Source organism: Manihot esculenta, chromosome 6 (genome assembly GCF_001659605.2).
Source record: "Manihot esculenta cultivar AM560-2 chromosome 6, M.esculenta_v8, whole genome shotgun sequence".
Classification (NCBI taxonomy): domain Eukaryota; kingdom Viridiplantae; phylum Streptophyta; class Magnoliopsida; order Malpighiales; family Euphorbiaceae; genus Manihot; species Manihot esculenta.
The window spans coordinates 29,570,459-29,586,895 of NC_035166.2; the positions used below are offsets into that span (position 1 = coordinate 29,570,459).

The window sequence follows — 16,437 nt, forward strand, 5'->3', positions numbered from 1 at the left end:
TCGGTTCAGTTCTACCCACCTCTGACTGACGCTCGCCTAAAACTGATACAGTTATCTCACTGCAGACCTTTACAGTCTCTTAAGTTTGATCCTACACAAATAGATTCAAATGAGGATCAAATATAACTTTTACAATATTCTAAACAACTCCCTAAGAAATCTCCTTAAAAGATATCAAAACATAAATATAAATCAAGCAGAAATAGGCTACATTTCTTAAAATATACTAAAACATAAATATAAATCAAGCAGAAAAAGGCTACCAAAACATAAATAGAAATCAAATAGAAAAAGGCTATTTAGAGAACTTTGGATGGTAAATTTAGAGGCCGAAAATTTCTCACAAATTTAAAAATTAAAACTTTTGATGGCAACAGTCTAAAACTCTTTAGAGATGTGAAAGTTAAAACTTTTAAAAAGAGATTGGATAGCCTAAAATTTATATCCAAAAGTTAAAACTTTCGAAAGTAAATTAAACGGCCAAAAGATGCATGGACAAGTAGATTTGGCCACCGAACCTTGTCCAAATTTTGGATAAAAATTAGTGGTTGTATTAATGGTATACTTGTCAAGCGATAATGGGTTCCATAAATTTTAGGATACGTGTATGGGAATTGACCTGTGGGTTTGTAGAAACTTGGCGAGACATGATTGGTGAACAAGTTTTGTCCATACAGCCGTCCACACTATAGCAGCTAAACCCAGAGGGGTTTTCGTTGCCTCTCCTTTTCCTTCCCCAATCCAGAGTCTCATGAGATAAACCCTCTTTGAGAACTTCAAAGGTAAAACCCAATAAAATAGAAATGGCGAGAGTGGCTTGCAGTAACCTATTCCCCGCCTTATCTCTTCTTCCATCGAAATCACCATCATCATTTCTGTGCACTAATCCTTCTCTGTTCGCCAAGAGCTCCCAATTTATAGGTGTTCAAGGGATCAACAAGCGGTTTTCATCTTCTTCGAAGATAAGTATGAGCTTGAAGGCCGGAATCGTCGGTCTCCCAAACGTCGGAAAATCCACCCTATTCAATGCTGTTGTAAGCATTTCTTTACATCGTCTATGAGCTTCTTTGATTCTCCGTGCTTTGGTGAAATTTGATTCTCAAATGTGTTCATGAGGTCATTGATATGTGTAGGTGGAGAATGGAAAAGCTCAGGCAGCTAATTTCCCTTTCTGTACGATAGAACCAAATGTAGGAACCGTTGCGGTTCCAGATCCGCGTCTCAATGTGCTCTCTGACCTTAGCAAGTCTCAGCGAACAGTTCCAGCGTCCATAGAATTTGTGGATATTGCTGGACTCGTGAAGGGCGCGAGTCAGGGGGAGGTTGCTTTTATTTTTCTTTACATATTTCTGTTTAGTTCAGATTGTTGATGTATTTACAGTTGGCTATTATGGGTCGCCTTCTTATTACGGTTATTTCTAAACTTGTTCCATACAGGGGCTTGGTAATAAGTTCTTATCAAATATTCGTGAGGTTGATTCCATTCTTCAGGTTTTTATCTATCCCCTGTCAGATTGATGTTTCTTGTAGTGCATTGTTTGCATGTTTATTAATGTTGGAAACAACCTAGTTCAAGGAGAGATGTCATAAATTAAAATTACAGTTGGGATGGGGAAGATAGTTCTGAAGGGTTTATCTCGTAAACTTGATCTGCATATGTTAGTGCTTCATATAATTTATTTTGTTAGCATTTAATCCATGTAAATTACCCTTTTTTTGGTCCCCAGATATGTAAAAATTAAACAGATGTCTCTTAGTTTTTAAAGCTCAATTGTTTAGTACTTTTATTTTTAACTTTTTAAAGCTAGATGGTTTAGTACCTGTATATTGACTCCTTCGAATTGAGTCCATATTTGAAATATTTGATGTTTTTAAAGTTTGATAAAGCCAATATATAGGAATTAAAATTTGATTTTTGGAAATTCAAAGAAAACTTGTTATTCTTTTTTTACATAATTCAAGCATGAAAATGTAATTTATTTTTAAGGTAATTTTGTCATTTGTCAAATAATTAACAGAAAATTGAATAGATGGGTCTTTAGTTTGATGAAGTCGAAATACATGAATTAAACCATTGAGTGTTCAAGACCGGGAACATATAAATTCATTTTGACATCAACTCAAGGATGATAAAAATAATTTACCAATATATTTCTATTCAACTTGTTGCACTTTTGCAAGACAGTCTTTGAACAATGATTTCCAAGCAATCAAGTTGAGCCGTTCAGGCCTCCCAAGTCCCAATCACCTGAACTACTCTTCTTTATTCCATGCACATTGAAGTGTTTAAAATAAAAAGAGAAGGGGGAAAAAAGGGGAAAAAAAAAAAGAAAAAACAAGATGGCTTGCGAGTGTAGTAAAGGCTGCAAAATATAATGGTTGATTAACTAGAGTTATGTGTATGGCAGATCCCCACCAAAACAAAAAACTAGTTCAATAAGTGATTCATGGATTAGGCTACAATATCGTAGCCCATTACTACTGATGGATCCACTTGCCTTGTTAGCATTGAGTTGGCATTTTTTGAATACTTCAGCACACGTTGATTAAATAATTTTACATAGCTTTAACTCAAAGTCAGAGATTTGATTAGATGACTGAAAGATATAAGCTGTTATTATCTTTATCACTTGCATATTTAAGGATAACTATAATTTAATTTCTGTACTTTAGTGAAACCTATATATTACTCCCTGTATTTTTAAAAGCCAGCTAGTTTAGTCCTTGAAATTTGAAAAAATCAATAAATTAGTCATTGCCCTGAGAAAATATAGTCAATTCACTATTGTTATATTAATTATTTAAGGACTGTATGTTTTAAAACTACAGACTAAATTATTGGAATATATGAAATTACATAGATTAAATTGTGCATAAAATAAATAAATTATAGTTTGATTTCTCTTTGTAGGGACTAATTTGTTGGTTTTTTGAAATTACAAGGACTAATATAGCTGGTTAAAAAATATGTGGACTAATATATTGGTTTTACTAAATTACTGGGACTAAGTTGTATATATACTTTATTTAATTGCATGGGGTTGTTGTTTAGGAATGGAATTGCAAAAATGTATTATATTTTAGTGTAAAATCTGGACTTATGCAAGAGGTTTTGGGTCCCTGGTTATGGATTGATGAAGGAAAATTAAAATCCATAAATTAAGGGAAAGAGCTGGTTTAGTTGATGGGTGGCCAGAACAGAGAACAAAAAATTGAAAAGATAATGGCGTTATGTGGCTGGCACTATTAGATACAAGGAAAGATAATCTATTTATGCTAGGGGTTTTGAAATCAATTGAGTTACAAATTTTAATGAAATTCACTTAGATTTTTAGAAAACCTTGCAAATAGATACCCATAGTTTGAATATTCAAATATCCTTGCTAGGTAGAAACAAAGCTTTTGTTGATTGCTTCTCCATACAAGTGTTGTTGAAAGCCTACAAATTTTTGTTTCAGGTTGTACGTTGTTTTGAAGATAATGACATTGTTCATGTGAATGGCAAAGTCGATCCTAAGTCTGATATTGATGTAATCAACCTAGAGCTCATTTTCTCAGACTTGGACCAGGTAGGCTAAGTAGCGTATGTTCAGCAATGTTGTTTACTTGTTTTTCTGTGTGCACCTGTCCATAAGAGAGGATCCTTGCATGATTTCCTAACTGAAGTATTTTTATTATATATTTTCTTTGTCTGCTATTGCAGTTCAATTGCAATTCAAAGTGAAAAAAAGTTCTTGCAGTTCATAGTCTTCTAACATTATTGTTGGCTTTTACATTTATTAACCGCTGTAAGATAAGCTAATAGAACTAAATTATATCTTTTACAAGAATGCAGATTGAGAAAAGATTAGAGAAGCTTAAGAAGGGGAAGGCAAAGGATTCACAATCTAAACTCAAGGTAAACTTTTTTTCTTTGAAACACCATGCAAATAACATTTCCTATACACACATTCAGATGCATAGCATGGGGCTTTGAATATGTATATGCAATTTTCTTCACATCAGGAGGAAGCAGAAAAGTCTGCTTTAGAAAGGATTCAGGGGGCGCTGATGGATGGAAAACCAGCACGTTATGTAGCATTATCAGACTTTGAGAAGGATGCCGTAAAGCATCTCTGCTTGCTTACAATTAAGCCGGTCATATATGTGGCAAATGTTGCAGAATTGGATCTAGCTGTTCCTGAAAATAACCCACATGTGAAAGAAGTGAGGAATCTCGCATCTGAGTTGCAATCTGGACTGGTTACAATTTCAGCACAGGTTTGGTCATAACTTGAGTAAACTTTTTACCTGCATCTTGGTGAGCAGCTTTCTATTTTATTACTGTTCCTGGCCCTGAGGTTTCAATTGTCTGTAATGCATGGCAACTAATGATATAGAAGCTTAACTTTGCAGGTAGAGTCTGAGCTCACTGAACTGCCATCTGAAGAGAGAGCAGAATATTTGAAGTCACTTGGAGTAAGTGATGGTGGCCTTGGGAATCTTATTAGGGCAACATATAACCTTTTGGGGCTACGTACATATTTTACTTCTGGTGAAAAGGTGAGGAAGATTGATTTGACAAATGCATTCCTCTAAAGTGTTCTGTTGATTACGGTTTTTTTTTTTTGTTTCGTTTTTGACAGGAAACAAAAGCTTGGACCATATTAGCAGGTTAGTTTTGCTTAACTGGTTGTTGAATTTATTTTGTTGAACTCACTCCAACTAAGCACTAATGTTTTTGTTCAACTTGGTCTCTCAGATAAGAGTTCAACAATTTTCTGTTAATTAAAAATTAGGTTCTCCCCCCGGCGTTCTATTTAGTTGTTTCATTCTTGTAGATGGGACACATAGTAATACTTTATATACATGCCATTGTGGTCAAGGGGATTCTTGTCTGGGTTTTCTCCCACATAGTGATACTTTATATATATACCATTGTGGTCTAGGGGATTCTTGTCTGAGTTTTCTCCCACATAGTGATACTTTATATATATACCATTGTGGTCTAGGGGATTCTTGTCTGAGTTTTCTCCCACATAGTGATACTTTATATATATACCATTGTGATCTAGGGGATTCTTGTCTGAGTTTTCTCCCACATAGTGATACTTTATATATATACCATTGTGGTCTAGGGGATTCTTGTCTGAGTTTTCTCCCACATAGTGATACTTTATATATATACCATTGTGGTCTAGGGGATTCTTGTCTGAGTTTTCTCCTCTTTATTCAGGAATGACTGCACCTCAAGCTGCTGGAGTGATACACTCTGACTTTGAGAAAGGTTTCATTCGAGCTGAAACTGTAAGCATCTACTTCCTATCCAACTCATTTTATGTAATTTGTATTATATTTATGCTACCGACGTGATTCATTTTTTCCCCCCTTCCAGGTGTCCTATGATGATTTTGTTGCTGCTGGTTCATTAGCAGCAGCAAGGGAAAAAGGACTGGTGCGTTTGTTACTTTGATGTGTCAATTTATATTCTCTCTGACTTGCAACTTTGTATATCCTTGTCTATTCTCTTAAAAACTTGTTAACCAGACATTCTTGATTCTCATAGTTGAGATCTGAGGGAAAAGATTACGTAGTTCAAGAAGGAGATGTCATGCTATTTCGCTTCAACGTTTAACGGTGGTACCACTGGAGGTGAATGTATCTTCTTATTTCGTCTTCCAATCTAAACTATCATATAGCAGCAGCAGAAGGCAATGAAGTATTCTTTCATTAATCTGTGGAAGAATGGGTCCAAGAATTCAATGGGCTAAGATCATTGTCAATGCTAATGGAATGGGCATTCTTTCATTACCCTGATCATCGAAGAACACAGGTTTTGCTCCTTAACAATATGATTGATTCATGATGTAGACTCAGAATTTTTTAGAGAATTGTTTTTTTTTCCCCATATATATGGACTTTGGATGTGCCCACCTGCTGGGTTGTCACTTGTAATTGGTCTATAGTTAATTTTGAGAACGGCATGTATAATGCAGAAGGTTAGATATTTATTTTATTCATTTAGAGTATAGAGTCGGAGAGATGCTCATTTTGCTTAGTAAAAAAGAAACAATGTGAGAGGAAACTCTCTCTCTCTCTCTTTTCCTTTCTTCCTTCAATACTAGGGCAAATCATTCCTTTTAACTATGAATTTTTTCCCCCGCATACAAGGGGAGAATTTTCTTGTTGATTTCATTGTGCTTCTGGAATGAACCACAGAAATTAGTTCGCTTGAAGGATCTCATGCTATTATATTTCATCTCTATGATGCTGCAAGTACATGTTCCTTGTCTTTCCTAGTGATTTATATTGGAAAGCAAAAGCTTGGGACTTGGGAAGAAGAATATGGATCGGCCGCGATTATAATTGTAAGGTAATGCAAGGGTTCCCTGCATAAGAAAAAAAAGAAAAGAAAAGAAAAGAAAACCTTTGTAGGTGGGTACATACTTTAGATTATGGGCCATTGCCTTCAACTTGTATGCATCATTTGTGTTTGCTTTGTTTGGCCTCGTGGATTTGTTCTTGGCTCTATTAAAATCTTCCAAATGATGGGATGGGAAAGGCTATTGCTTCTGGGCAAGTAAATTTTCACCTGGAATTAAGCCGAAGGGAAGCTTCGTTACCATGAAATCCAACATATCTTTAATGCTGGTGGCTACGAGACAGGTCCCACTTGTAGTCATATTATGTTCACTATGCCACTATTTATTTTCTTTTTTTAAAAAAAAAAAAAAAAGAACTATTTGCACAAATGGAGTACGTGTTTTAGGTTTAACACTTAAGAATAAGGCTCAATATTTTCGAAATTATGGGACTATAAATAAGGTCTTTAGTCAACGAATCACTGTTCATTGAGGGACCTTAGAACAATATAATCAAGAATAAATCGATTATTTTTTTATTCTGTAAATTATTAAATCAAATGATACATTTGTAAAATTATTCCTGTAAAAATTGTGTGTACTTTCTTTGTACTCTCATGTATATTCTACAGCATGTGGTTTCAAATTCCTCGCAAACGTTTTTTAAATTATTGTGAAGTGTTTGCCGATTAGTACCATCAGTCATTGGCTTTAAATAATGAATTTCAGAAATGTAAAAATACCTTTGGACGTCCTTTATATAGAAGATTATACAGAACAACATTGGAGAATGATGACGAAAAGGATCAGTGAAATTGTACAATATCTTAATATCAAAAATTCAAATTCACTTACCAAATAATGAAAATGAAATAAAGTAAAATACCAAGAAATTTCATCATCTCAAATATTATAGACCGCATTTTGCTAACAAGAACATAGAAGAAAGAAACTCATTGGCAGATATGGAAGATGCAGGGAAGCAGAGCATATTTTGCATTTTCACACCGCACAAAATACAAACACAAGAAAATGCTTAAGCTCTTAGGCATTCAAATTAAAGAGATCACTTCACACGGTAACACGTACTTTGCCGTTGTAGGCATTGGAATTTTCATCATCATCTTCTTCTTCATATTGTTTGATAGTATAACCATAGCAAACCTCCATAGCAAGCCCGTTTAAAATAGAATACAAATGATCGCATAATAATGAAAAGGGAAAAAGAAAACAAAAAGGATTTGTCTGAAGAAGGCAATGAAGCATTCTTTCATTAATCTGTGAAAGATGGATCCAAGAATTCAACGAGCTAAGATCATTAGTCTGATCATAAAAAAAGAACCACAGATTTTGCTCCTTAATTAACAATATGATTGGTTCATGTAGGCCATTGTTTTGAACTCATATGCATTATTTGTGTTTGATTAGGCTTGGCCCACAGGGTTTGTTCTTGGCCCTGTTAAAATCTTTCCAAATACATGTGGTTATTTTAGGCGCTATATTCATCATCATAATCCCTTTCTTCTTATTGATGATAATCTTCCTGGCTTAAGAAGAGCCCATGCCCAGCTGGGAAGATCCAGATGCCTTTTGCACGTAATCATGGAGCAAAGGACTAAGGAGTTTGTCAATCGAATCAAGTGTTAGCTATGCTAAGACCATGATAATTAGAGTATATTGTATACGTGCTCGTCATGGGCTTTTCTATCTTTATTGACAGGATTTTTCAATTTTCTTCCTTAGACATGGCCCAATGGACCTAACTGATGAAGGTAACCCATTAGCACCAAGGACTCGTTAACAACAATACACGTATTTTTGGGCGCTCCCTGTTTTTTGGTGGGAAGGGAAAGGCAAAAGAGGTGAGAAATTCTGAATCAAATACTCCAATATGACTCAGCTAAGTAAACGGAGTTGGTATATACACTAGGACTTCGACTTCGACTGCAACTAGGACTAGAACTAGGTTTAGGTTTCCTTGTTCCAACATGATATTTCACAGTAATATAAACCCGACATTCCATCCCTTGTTTTCTCCATAGCCAACAATCCTCAGAACTCTTTGTTTTTCTGATCATTGATCAAACTTACTCTCGTCTCTCCAGGAAACCAACACCCAGAAAACCCTTCTCGTTTACTAGACGACATGGAAACCTCACCCCGTAAGCCATTGATCCTGGAAATCAACCTGATATCAGCCCAAGGCCTCGGCCGAGGAAGAAAGTCATCAGGTATGCAGACATATGTGGTGGCATATCTCAACCAGAAGCAGAATCAGAAGCTCACGTCAAGGATTGACAAAGACGGCAACAACAATCCTACATGGAACGACAAGTTCATCTTTGTCGTGGATGAAGTTGGTGATGATTCGACAACTCATTCTTGCCTAGTTTTTGAGATCTTTCGCGTTCGGAGATTCGTGAAGGACAAAAGAATTGGTGTGGTACGAGTTTTGCTGGACAACTTGATAAGCAGAAATCATGGTTGCATCGAAGGAGAAAGCCCAAAGTTTGCAGCGTTTCATGTGCGAACTCCATCTGGTGAACATGTGGGCATCCTCAACATCGGCGTGGCAAACTTGAACACCATGTTCCATCAAGAAATTCCCAAGTTTCTCTCTTTGGATTCTGCCCTGGACTATAGAAGATTGATGGGCAGTGAACCTGTGGCTAAAGCTTAACTGAGATTTTCGAGTTTCAAAGCATGCTCAGTACAAAAATTGGAGATTGTAATTGTTTTTGGAAATAGTGAAAATTAATCTCGGTGGATCTTTCCTCCGTGGATGTAGGTCACATCGGCCGAACCAAGTGAATTTGTTGTCTTTCTCGCGTGTGCTTGCTTTATTTTTTAATCCTCTCCATAATCCAGAAGGAACTAGCACAGATAAGGAACTGCAGTCGAGGGCCAATCTAGTGTAGCAGTAGAATTAATTTTGGTCATACACGACAAGATTGTTAATGATAATTTTCCGTAGTTGGAACACAAATTGAATTCGAGAGCTGCTTGTTAGTAATTAACAACCATACGTTTAAAATCGATGCCTACTTCTAGCATGCGTCCATGGTTCAAAGGCAACTTGCATACAAATAGATTTTCCCATATAGCATAAATGGCCTCCACATTACAATGATTTGTATAATAATTTTTTGTTTAATGTCATTTTCAGTACTCGACGGGCAGAACAACTCAGGGGAAGGGGGGAGGGGGAAGGTTTCAAAAGAATTAGAACCCCAAAACATTTATCTATGAATCATAGCAAATGAAATCTAATAAGATGCTCAAAATAAGCAAATTCCAAAAATCCCCCATTGGAAGGGGCAAATAATGAGAACATGATTCTCTGAACCGAAAAGAATGTTGGCTCTTATGGTTACCGCCAGATGCTCACCTACCTACGAACAATCCGATACAAGAAGATTATACCATGGATACTACTAGGCACTTTTTTCCCCTGGTTTTGATGCCAGTTTACTCCTCTGTTGATGTTCAGCAACTTTATAATCTACCACTTCACGGAACAGACTTGAATCAAGTACACAATTCTGACTCCCATAAACTGCAGCTTGGACACTTGCCATCAATTTCGCTATTTCTCTCCCAGAAAATCCCTCAGTTTTTGCTGCTGCCTCCTTTAAGATGTCATCAGTCAGCCCCTTGATCTCAATCTTCTGCTGCTGTTTTTTGAACAAATTTTGAAACCAACCACCAGATATTCTTGATCCAGCCTGGGCTATATACTTGTCCAAATAGAGCTTGAGCAGCTTGAAGCGTTCCTCTTCCCCAGGCAAAGGGAATTCCAGAACTTCATCTATACGATCTGCTACAGCAGAATCAAGATCACCTGGACGGTTTGTGGCAAGAGCAAGGACTATATCCTTTGATTGGTCACCAGTGCGAAAAAGAAGGGCATTGAGTGCACTTCGTTGAGCTTCACTCATGTAGGTCTTGTTCCGCCTGCAAGGTTTAGTCAAGAAATTCAGTCCCCATCTAGATCCATATATAAATTGATAATATCATGAGGTTAACAAAATAGCTTGTATAGTATATCTACCCTTTGGTGAACATTGTTACTCCCCTAGAACTTATTGCTAAGCTCTGAAACTAACCATTGGTTAATCTCATCCACGACTTGACATGAAGCCCAAAGAAAAACCACAACAGAAATATTTGCAGAGAGAAATTACGACAAAAACCACTTACTCGCAGAGAAATGCATCAGCTTCATCAATGAACAGCAACAAACCCCTCTTGGACTTCTTAGCCCAATCAAATAACTGATGTATCTTGGTAACAGCCTGCGATCCCAATGGAGCAACATCCCCACCAGTCATCAATGCATAATCTAATCCCTGCATGTAAAATTAAAGAAGATGAGAAGATGCACCAACAAATTATTCAAAGCTACTTGATATGACATGATAACAAATGAAACTACCAGTGGACATGCTTGATTCAAATCATCCTAAAATTTTCATATTTGATTCCCATTATAGGCTTCACATAGTTTACCAATATCTTCCTTTTTCCTTCTCAAGTAAAAACATGTCTTGTCAGGACGATGTCCATATATTTTCATGCATTATATTTTGAATTTTAAGAGTCCAAGGTCTAACCAAAATATTAAAAGCTAAGCAGCAGAAATGGAAAACATATCAAAAGTTTGAAGTTATCAATCAACTGCTACAACCTTTGTGCAAAGTTACCTGTGAAGTAAATTGTGTCAAGCTTTTTGATGATTGCAACAACATAGCATAAGCAATGCAAGACAAAAAAAAAAAAGGAAGAGGATAAATCAGATAAATCTCATACAGATTTATGAGCAAGCTCTCTGGCAGCCATTGTTTTCCCTGTTCCTGGAGGACCATAGAAAAGCATGTTCCGGAAAGGTGCCTGATGGGATTTTGTATTGGCAGTTGCATTGGACAATTGTTCAATTCTTTTCTGAAGAGAAGAATGTAAAATCACGTCACCAAAGCCATTTCCACTTTTAGAAGACCCTTTACTGGCACTCCGTGATAAAGTGCTCATGGTACGGGTAAAAAGTCCAGACCAAGGGTATTTCCCTCGAGAAGACTCTCTGATAAGTGATGGTTGTCCCAATATTCTATCCACATAGCTCCAAATCACCTTTGCACCTTCTCTGCATTAAAGAAATAAGAGATATGCATAAGTTTTTTCTCATGATAACAAGAAGTGACTGATAATGAACAGTAGGAAGGAAAAAAGATAATACAAAGTAATTCTTCCCTAGCATATGAATTGTAAGACAACTTATAGAAACTAAATTCTTCAATGAGTATCGGATCTATTTTAACCCACTGCAAATGGTTTCCTCAACTTCCACATCAAAAATTCCACAAAAACAAGAATCCAAATATTCAATAACAGTTCAATGTTACCTTGTTGTATAAATTCCAGCTGCAAGAGCTGTAACTCCTCCCACGGCAACAACTAACTTATTTTGATCTGTTAAAATGGCTCGTAAGCCCCCTGCAAAAAACAGATGCATCCACCTCAGTTGACATCTTCTCAAGCTATAACTCATGCACATAAGATATTAAATCAATTGTTTTGCAGTTAACAATTTGTAATATGTCTCCACTTGGATGAACTTATGAATTATCATGTTCCAAAGTTAATCTGTACAGCACATATCAAGATTTGTCTAAAGATATCAGTCGCCTGTATCACCAAAGCTAAGGCTCATAACGGATAATTTAAATAAAATAGCAAATGACTCACAAGCATGATTTATAGGATATTATTGGTTCATAATTGAATTGTTACCTCCTATGTGGTCAAAAGTAGTATTTATTGCAGCCACCCATTTCTCTCTTTCAGCATTAGCACGATCAATCAGCATTCGCCTATTAACATCTTCAGCCAGTTTTGCTTCATGGGCTCTCCCTTCTGCTTCTGCCATAGCTCTCACCCTGATTGTTTCACGTTCTATCTCAGCCTTTTCTCTCTCTGTTTGGCGCCGTTGTGCTTGAATCTGTTCTTCTGTGGCTCGTCGAGCTTGCTCCTGCCTTATTGATGATTCTTCTTGCAGTTTCACAAGCTCCTGATTCCTTGCTCTTTGGTATTCGTTATCAGCCTATAACATTAACCAATTAGACTCCTACACTAAAAATAATTTCATTCAACTCAAAATGAGGAATCACATGCCTGCATCCTTTTTCTTGCCAGTTCATCCTCATAACGAGCCATCTGGGATTTAGTTTGTGCCTGATGCTGAGCCAACTTTTTCTGTTCATCATATATTACCCTTTGCCTCTCCTGCCAAGGTGCAAAATCTAATAAACAGGTGTATCATCAATAGGAATTCCATGAGACTCAGAACACCAGGGATGGAGTATGCAAAAGCAAAATTCGTAATGCTCAATAATTTTCACACTCCAATAGGAGAAGAGAACATGAGCCTTCAGCAAAGAAGATCAGGCAGAGTAATTGTATGCTTGTACTTGTAGAGGGAAAAGAGATGAACCATGGTTACTAAGCATCCCAAGGGAGCACAGAAAAAATGCATTCCTTAGAATTACCCAACTCTAGATACCATCGCACCTTCCAGTTATTATAACTACCTGAACAACAGTGAAGTACCACTAACAGGGCAGAAAAAGCTAACAAACAACTCAAATATCAACTAATAACTGAAACTAAAAAGGAAAGGCTAGATGATAGAAAAGTGAAAATATGAGAGATGCCATGAGTCCATGACACGTTAATGTGCAATAAATTTAATGACGGACCAGACATTTGATTAAATATTTCAAATCAAGCACAACATACACCCCAAAAGGATACCAAAATACATATCTAAATTTCCTTGGAAGCAAGTAAAAAGGGGGGAAAGGGACATGTTTTGGAATGATGACCATTCAATTTCATGACCAACCATCTACCCCTCAGCTATGTAGATATACTGGAGGCGTCACAAGCTTTTAGTAAAATAATCAGAGTGGAAACGTGTGCCTCACAGTTTCAGCTTGCGCTTGCATCGCTTTAAACTCTGAAGCCTTTGCTGCCATTTCTGCCTGCTTTGTTGCTTCTTGCGTCTTGATCACTTCAAAAGCCTATTTCAAATACAAGAACACCAGTTTCAAGTCTGTACATTGACTAAAAGCCAATTCAAACTCAATTTCTGAATCAATCAACACATTTGAAAAAGTATCGGATTATTTATTTTAAGGAGGCAAATATAAAGTTGAAATGTTGCAATGAAAATCATCAACCGAAGACCATAACTCATAGACAAGAATCTAGCACAGAGAACTAGTGCGAAATGATCCTTTTCAACTGGAATATGCCCCCATACTTCATTGAACCTAAAGCAATTCCATATACAAAATAGGCAAATTGTTCTTTTTCCAGCTCAATTCCACAAAATTGTCATAAAACCCACCACCAAAAAAAAAAATTCAATAGAACTTTGACCAAAATTTAGAAAATCAATAACAGACCTTCTTAGCCTGACTAGAAGAGGCAATCTCCCTTAAGGCCTTGGCACCTCTCTCGAGCGCCTCCGGATCGAACCCAGCCGAGGTCGTCCTAGGGTTATCATTCCTTGGAGCTTTAGGAACAGAAGCCTCAGCATTAGCCACCTCAGACTGAGCCGAATTGGATGGCTGAGATTGACCAGAAGAAGAAGAAAGTGGAGGAGACTGTGAAGAAGCACCCGAAGTAGAGGGAAATAAGGTGGAGAAGTTGAAAGGGCCATCAGCAAAGGCAATAGAGTTCGTCTGGGAGAGAGAAGCAGAGGCTGCTAGGGCAGAGATTAGCCCTACTGCATAAGTTTTCCCCATTTTCTCTTCTTTAAAAAAAAAAATCCTGTTAAAAAACCCTCCCCTCCAGTGGTTAGGCTGAGTTGAAGAAAGGGTTTCTGGAGGGTTTAACGCGCTGAAGAGAAAGAAAGATTGAACCTGGAGTTAAGATAGAGGGGCGGAGAAGGTTACAGGAGTTTCCATTAATGGCAGTTAGCAGACCCTAGTTTTGAGAGAGAGGAGCAGCGAAGGTTTTGGCAGGGTTTTTCTAGGTTTTTACTTTTTTGGTCGGATCATGTGGCGGTTTTTCTTTGGAAATCGGGTTTGGGTGTAAGGACCCGACCATACTTGAACCCGAATATCGACATTTTCGGTACTGTGGTTCGATGCAAACGGGCTGTATGCTGCTTGAATTTTGGCTCAAGGAAAAGCAAATCGAGCTTTCGTCCTTTTTCAAAGACGAGAAATATAATAATAATAATAATAATATTAATATTAATATTAAAAATAAATTTTATATACTCGTAGACAAAAATTAACCTTAAAAAAACTAGCCCATCTCCAATTTAATCTCTACAAATAACTTATTAAAAAAATAGCACATTCCTCTCATAAAAAGAGAATATCAATAATAAATAAATAAAATACAAATTGACTTATTTACAGATTTATTTTAAAAATAAATAAATGGGCATTGCTGATGTGTGAAAAAAGTTATAAAAAATATAATATAATGAAAACATACATAAAATATAATAAAACCAGATTTCCATACAAAATAAATTATAAAAAAATAAATCAGAATAATTATTTTATATCCCAAACAATTATATTATAATTTTCAAATTAGGGCTAAAATAGATATGATTCTAACATGATCCACATAAAAATACATCTCAAAACCATATCAAGACGAAAAGCAACATTTGGAGTAAGATATTAATTTGTGAAAATTAATTTACAAATATGTGATATTTATAAGCTACTTAAAATTTATAAACATTAAAAATTAAAAATAATTATATATTTGGTTTCTCATTATTTATAGAAAATAATTTATATTTTAAAAAATATTTTTCATTATTTTCATGAAAAAATTTTTAATAGTAATTTTTTATATTATTTAATTTTAATTTAAAAAATAAAATATATTAATAAAATTGATATATAGTTGTTAAATTTGGATGAGATGTAACTCTCCAAAATCTAACTAAAGTGGGAGGATTGTCTATAATTCGCATAAGGGTATATTATTCTGTAAAATTTAATATATTTTTTACACCGTGTGACATATTTATGGGAGACTGTGATACCATATTAAATTTGAATCATATTTAATTCACCCCAAAATTTAGTCTATAACTCATATAAGGGCATATTATCTATTTCCACCATTGATGTGAAATTAAGTAGTGATATTAATAAAAATTTTAAAATATATAAAATATTGAGAGAAAATTATATTTTAAAATGTCTTAATTTTTCTTTTAATTATTAAAATATTTTTCTATTGATTGATTTTCCTAAATGTCCTAGACACCATAAAATATGAGAAAATATTTTCTATAATATAAATATAGTCTTAGTTAAAATGCTTATATATGGCTAATAAAATCTTGATATGTTAATAACAAGTATCTTATAAGTATATTTAATATTAAAATTACTAAAGATGATAGATATTAAATAAGGTATATAATAAAATTTTTAAATTAAATAATGGTAATACAATAATTTATTTTGTTAAATCAAGTTATAAATTTAAAATTATTGACATCAAAATAAAAAAAAAATATATGTTTAATTTTTGTTGTCAGGTGGACATATAAGTCGAAAAAAATTAATATAAATAAACACATTTCTTATTTTTAGAACTTATAAACTAAATTGACTGGTTTACAAATTAAGATCAATATCATTTAAGTCATTATATGTATATATATAACCAATAAAAAAGGTAGGACACACTACTACAATAAAATCTATTAAAATTGCAACTTTTTATTTTAGTTAAACTTTTTTGTTCTCCCTTCTACCATACAGTGAAAATTGCATTGAAACCCAATGGCAACAAAACAAGTAATTACAGAAATAAAATTAGCAACCAACAAAAGCAAATCCACACAACCCAAATCCTAGAAGCCCAATCCAATAACTCAAAGCAACAAGAGCAGCTCGGTTCAGCAAAGGAAAACTGGAAGCTTCCACACTGCCGTCCACTGTCTAGAAAACCGCTCAAACAATAAAAACCAACCAAAGAAGCCCATCACTGCAAGCAATCCTCCAAACACAGCCAAGCAACTAAAATCGAGCGTCGATGTCCAACAGAAACG

General features: G+C 35.3%; 3 protein-coding genes across 3 annotated transcripts; 2 read left to right on the forward strand and 1 right to left on the reverse strand.

The window, feature by feature from the left end:
• The first annotated feature begins 697 nt into the window (after nucleotides 1–697).
• LOC110618291 (ribosome-binding ATPase YchF) lies at nucleotides 698–6,080 on the forward strand. The gene is made up of 11 exons (XM_021761444.2): nucleotides 698–1,034; nucleotides 1,134–1,322; nucleotides 1,438–1,491; nucleotides 3,459–3,569; nucleotides 3,836–3,898; nucleotides 4,006–4,260; nucleotides 4,396–4,542; nucleotides 4,626–4,653; nucleotides 5,216–5,286; nucleotides 5,375–5,434; nucleotides 5,546–6,080. Exons 1-11 carry the CDS (start codon nucleotides 804–806, stop codon nucleotides 5,612–5,614), a joined length of 1,278 nt encoding a protein of 425 aa, XP_021617136.1. The 5' UTR covers nucleotides 698–803; the 3' UTR covers nucleotides 5,615–6,080.
• Nucleotides 6,081–7,951: 1,871 nt separating this feature from the next.
• On the forward strand, nucleotides 7,952–9,236 carry LOC110617511. Its single transcript, XM_021760351.2, has one exon. It carries the CDS (start codon nucleotides 8,488–8,490, stop codon nucleotides 9,019–9,021), a length of 534 nt encoding a protein of 177 aa, XP_021616043.1. The 5' UTR covers nucleotides 7,952–8,487; the 3' UTR covers nucleotides 9,022–9,236.
• A 325-nt stretch (nucleotides 9,237–9,561) lies between these two features.
• LOC110617510 (ATPase family AAA domain-containing protein 3-B) lies at nucleotides 9,562–14,410 on the reverse strand. Its single transcript, XM_021760350.2, has 8 exons — nucleotides 13,805–14,410; nucleotides 13,322–13,417; nucleotides 12,510–12,620; nucleotides 12,129–12,438; nucleotides 11,741–11,831; nucleotides 11,151–11,481; nucleotides 10,542–10,690; nucleotides 9,562–10,295 (listed from the first exon to the last, which is right to left on the reverse strand). The coding sequence occupies exons 1-8, from the start codon at nucleotides 14,144–14,146 to the stop codon at nucleotides 9,776–9,778; spliced, it is 1,950 nt and encodes a 649-aa protein (XP_021616042.1). The 5' UTR covers nucleotides 14,147–14,410; the 3' UTR covers nucleotides 9,562–9,775.
• Nucleotides 14,411–16,437: the final 2,027 nt, after the last annotated feature.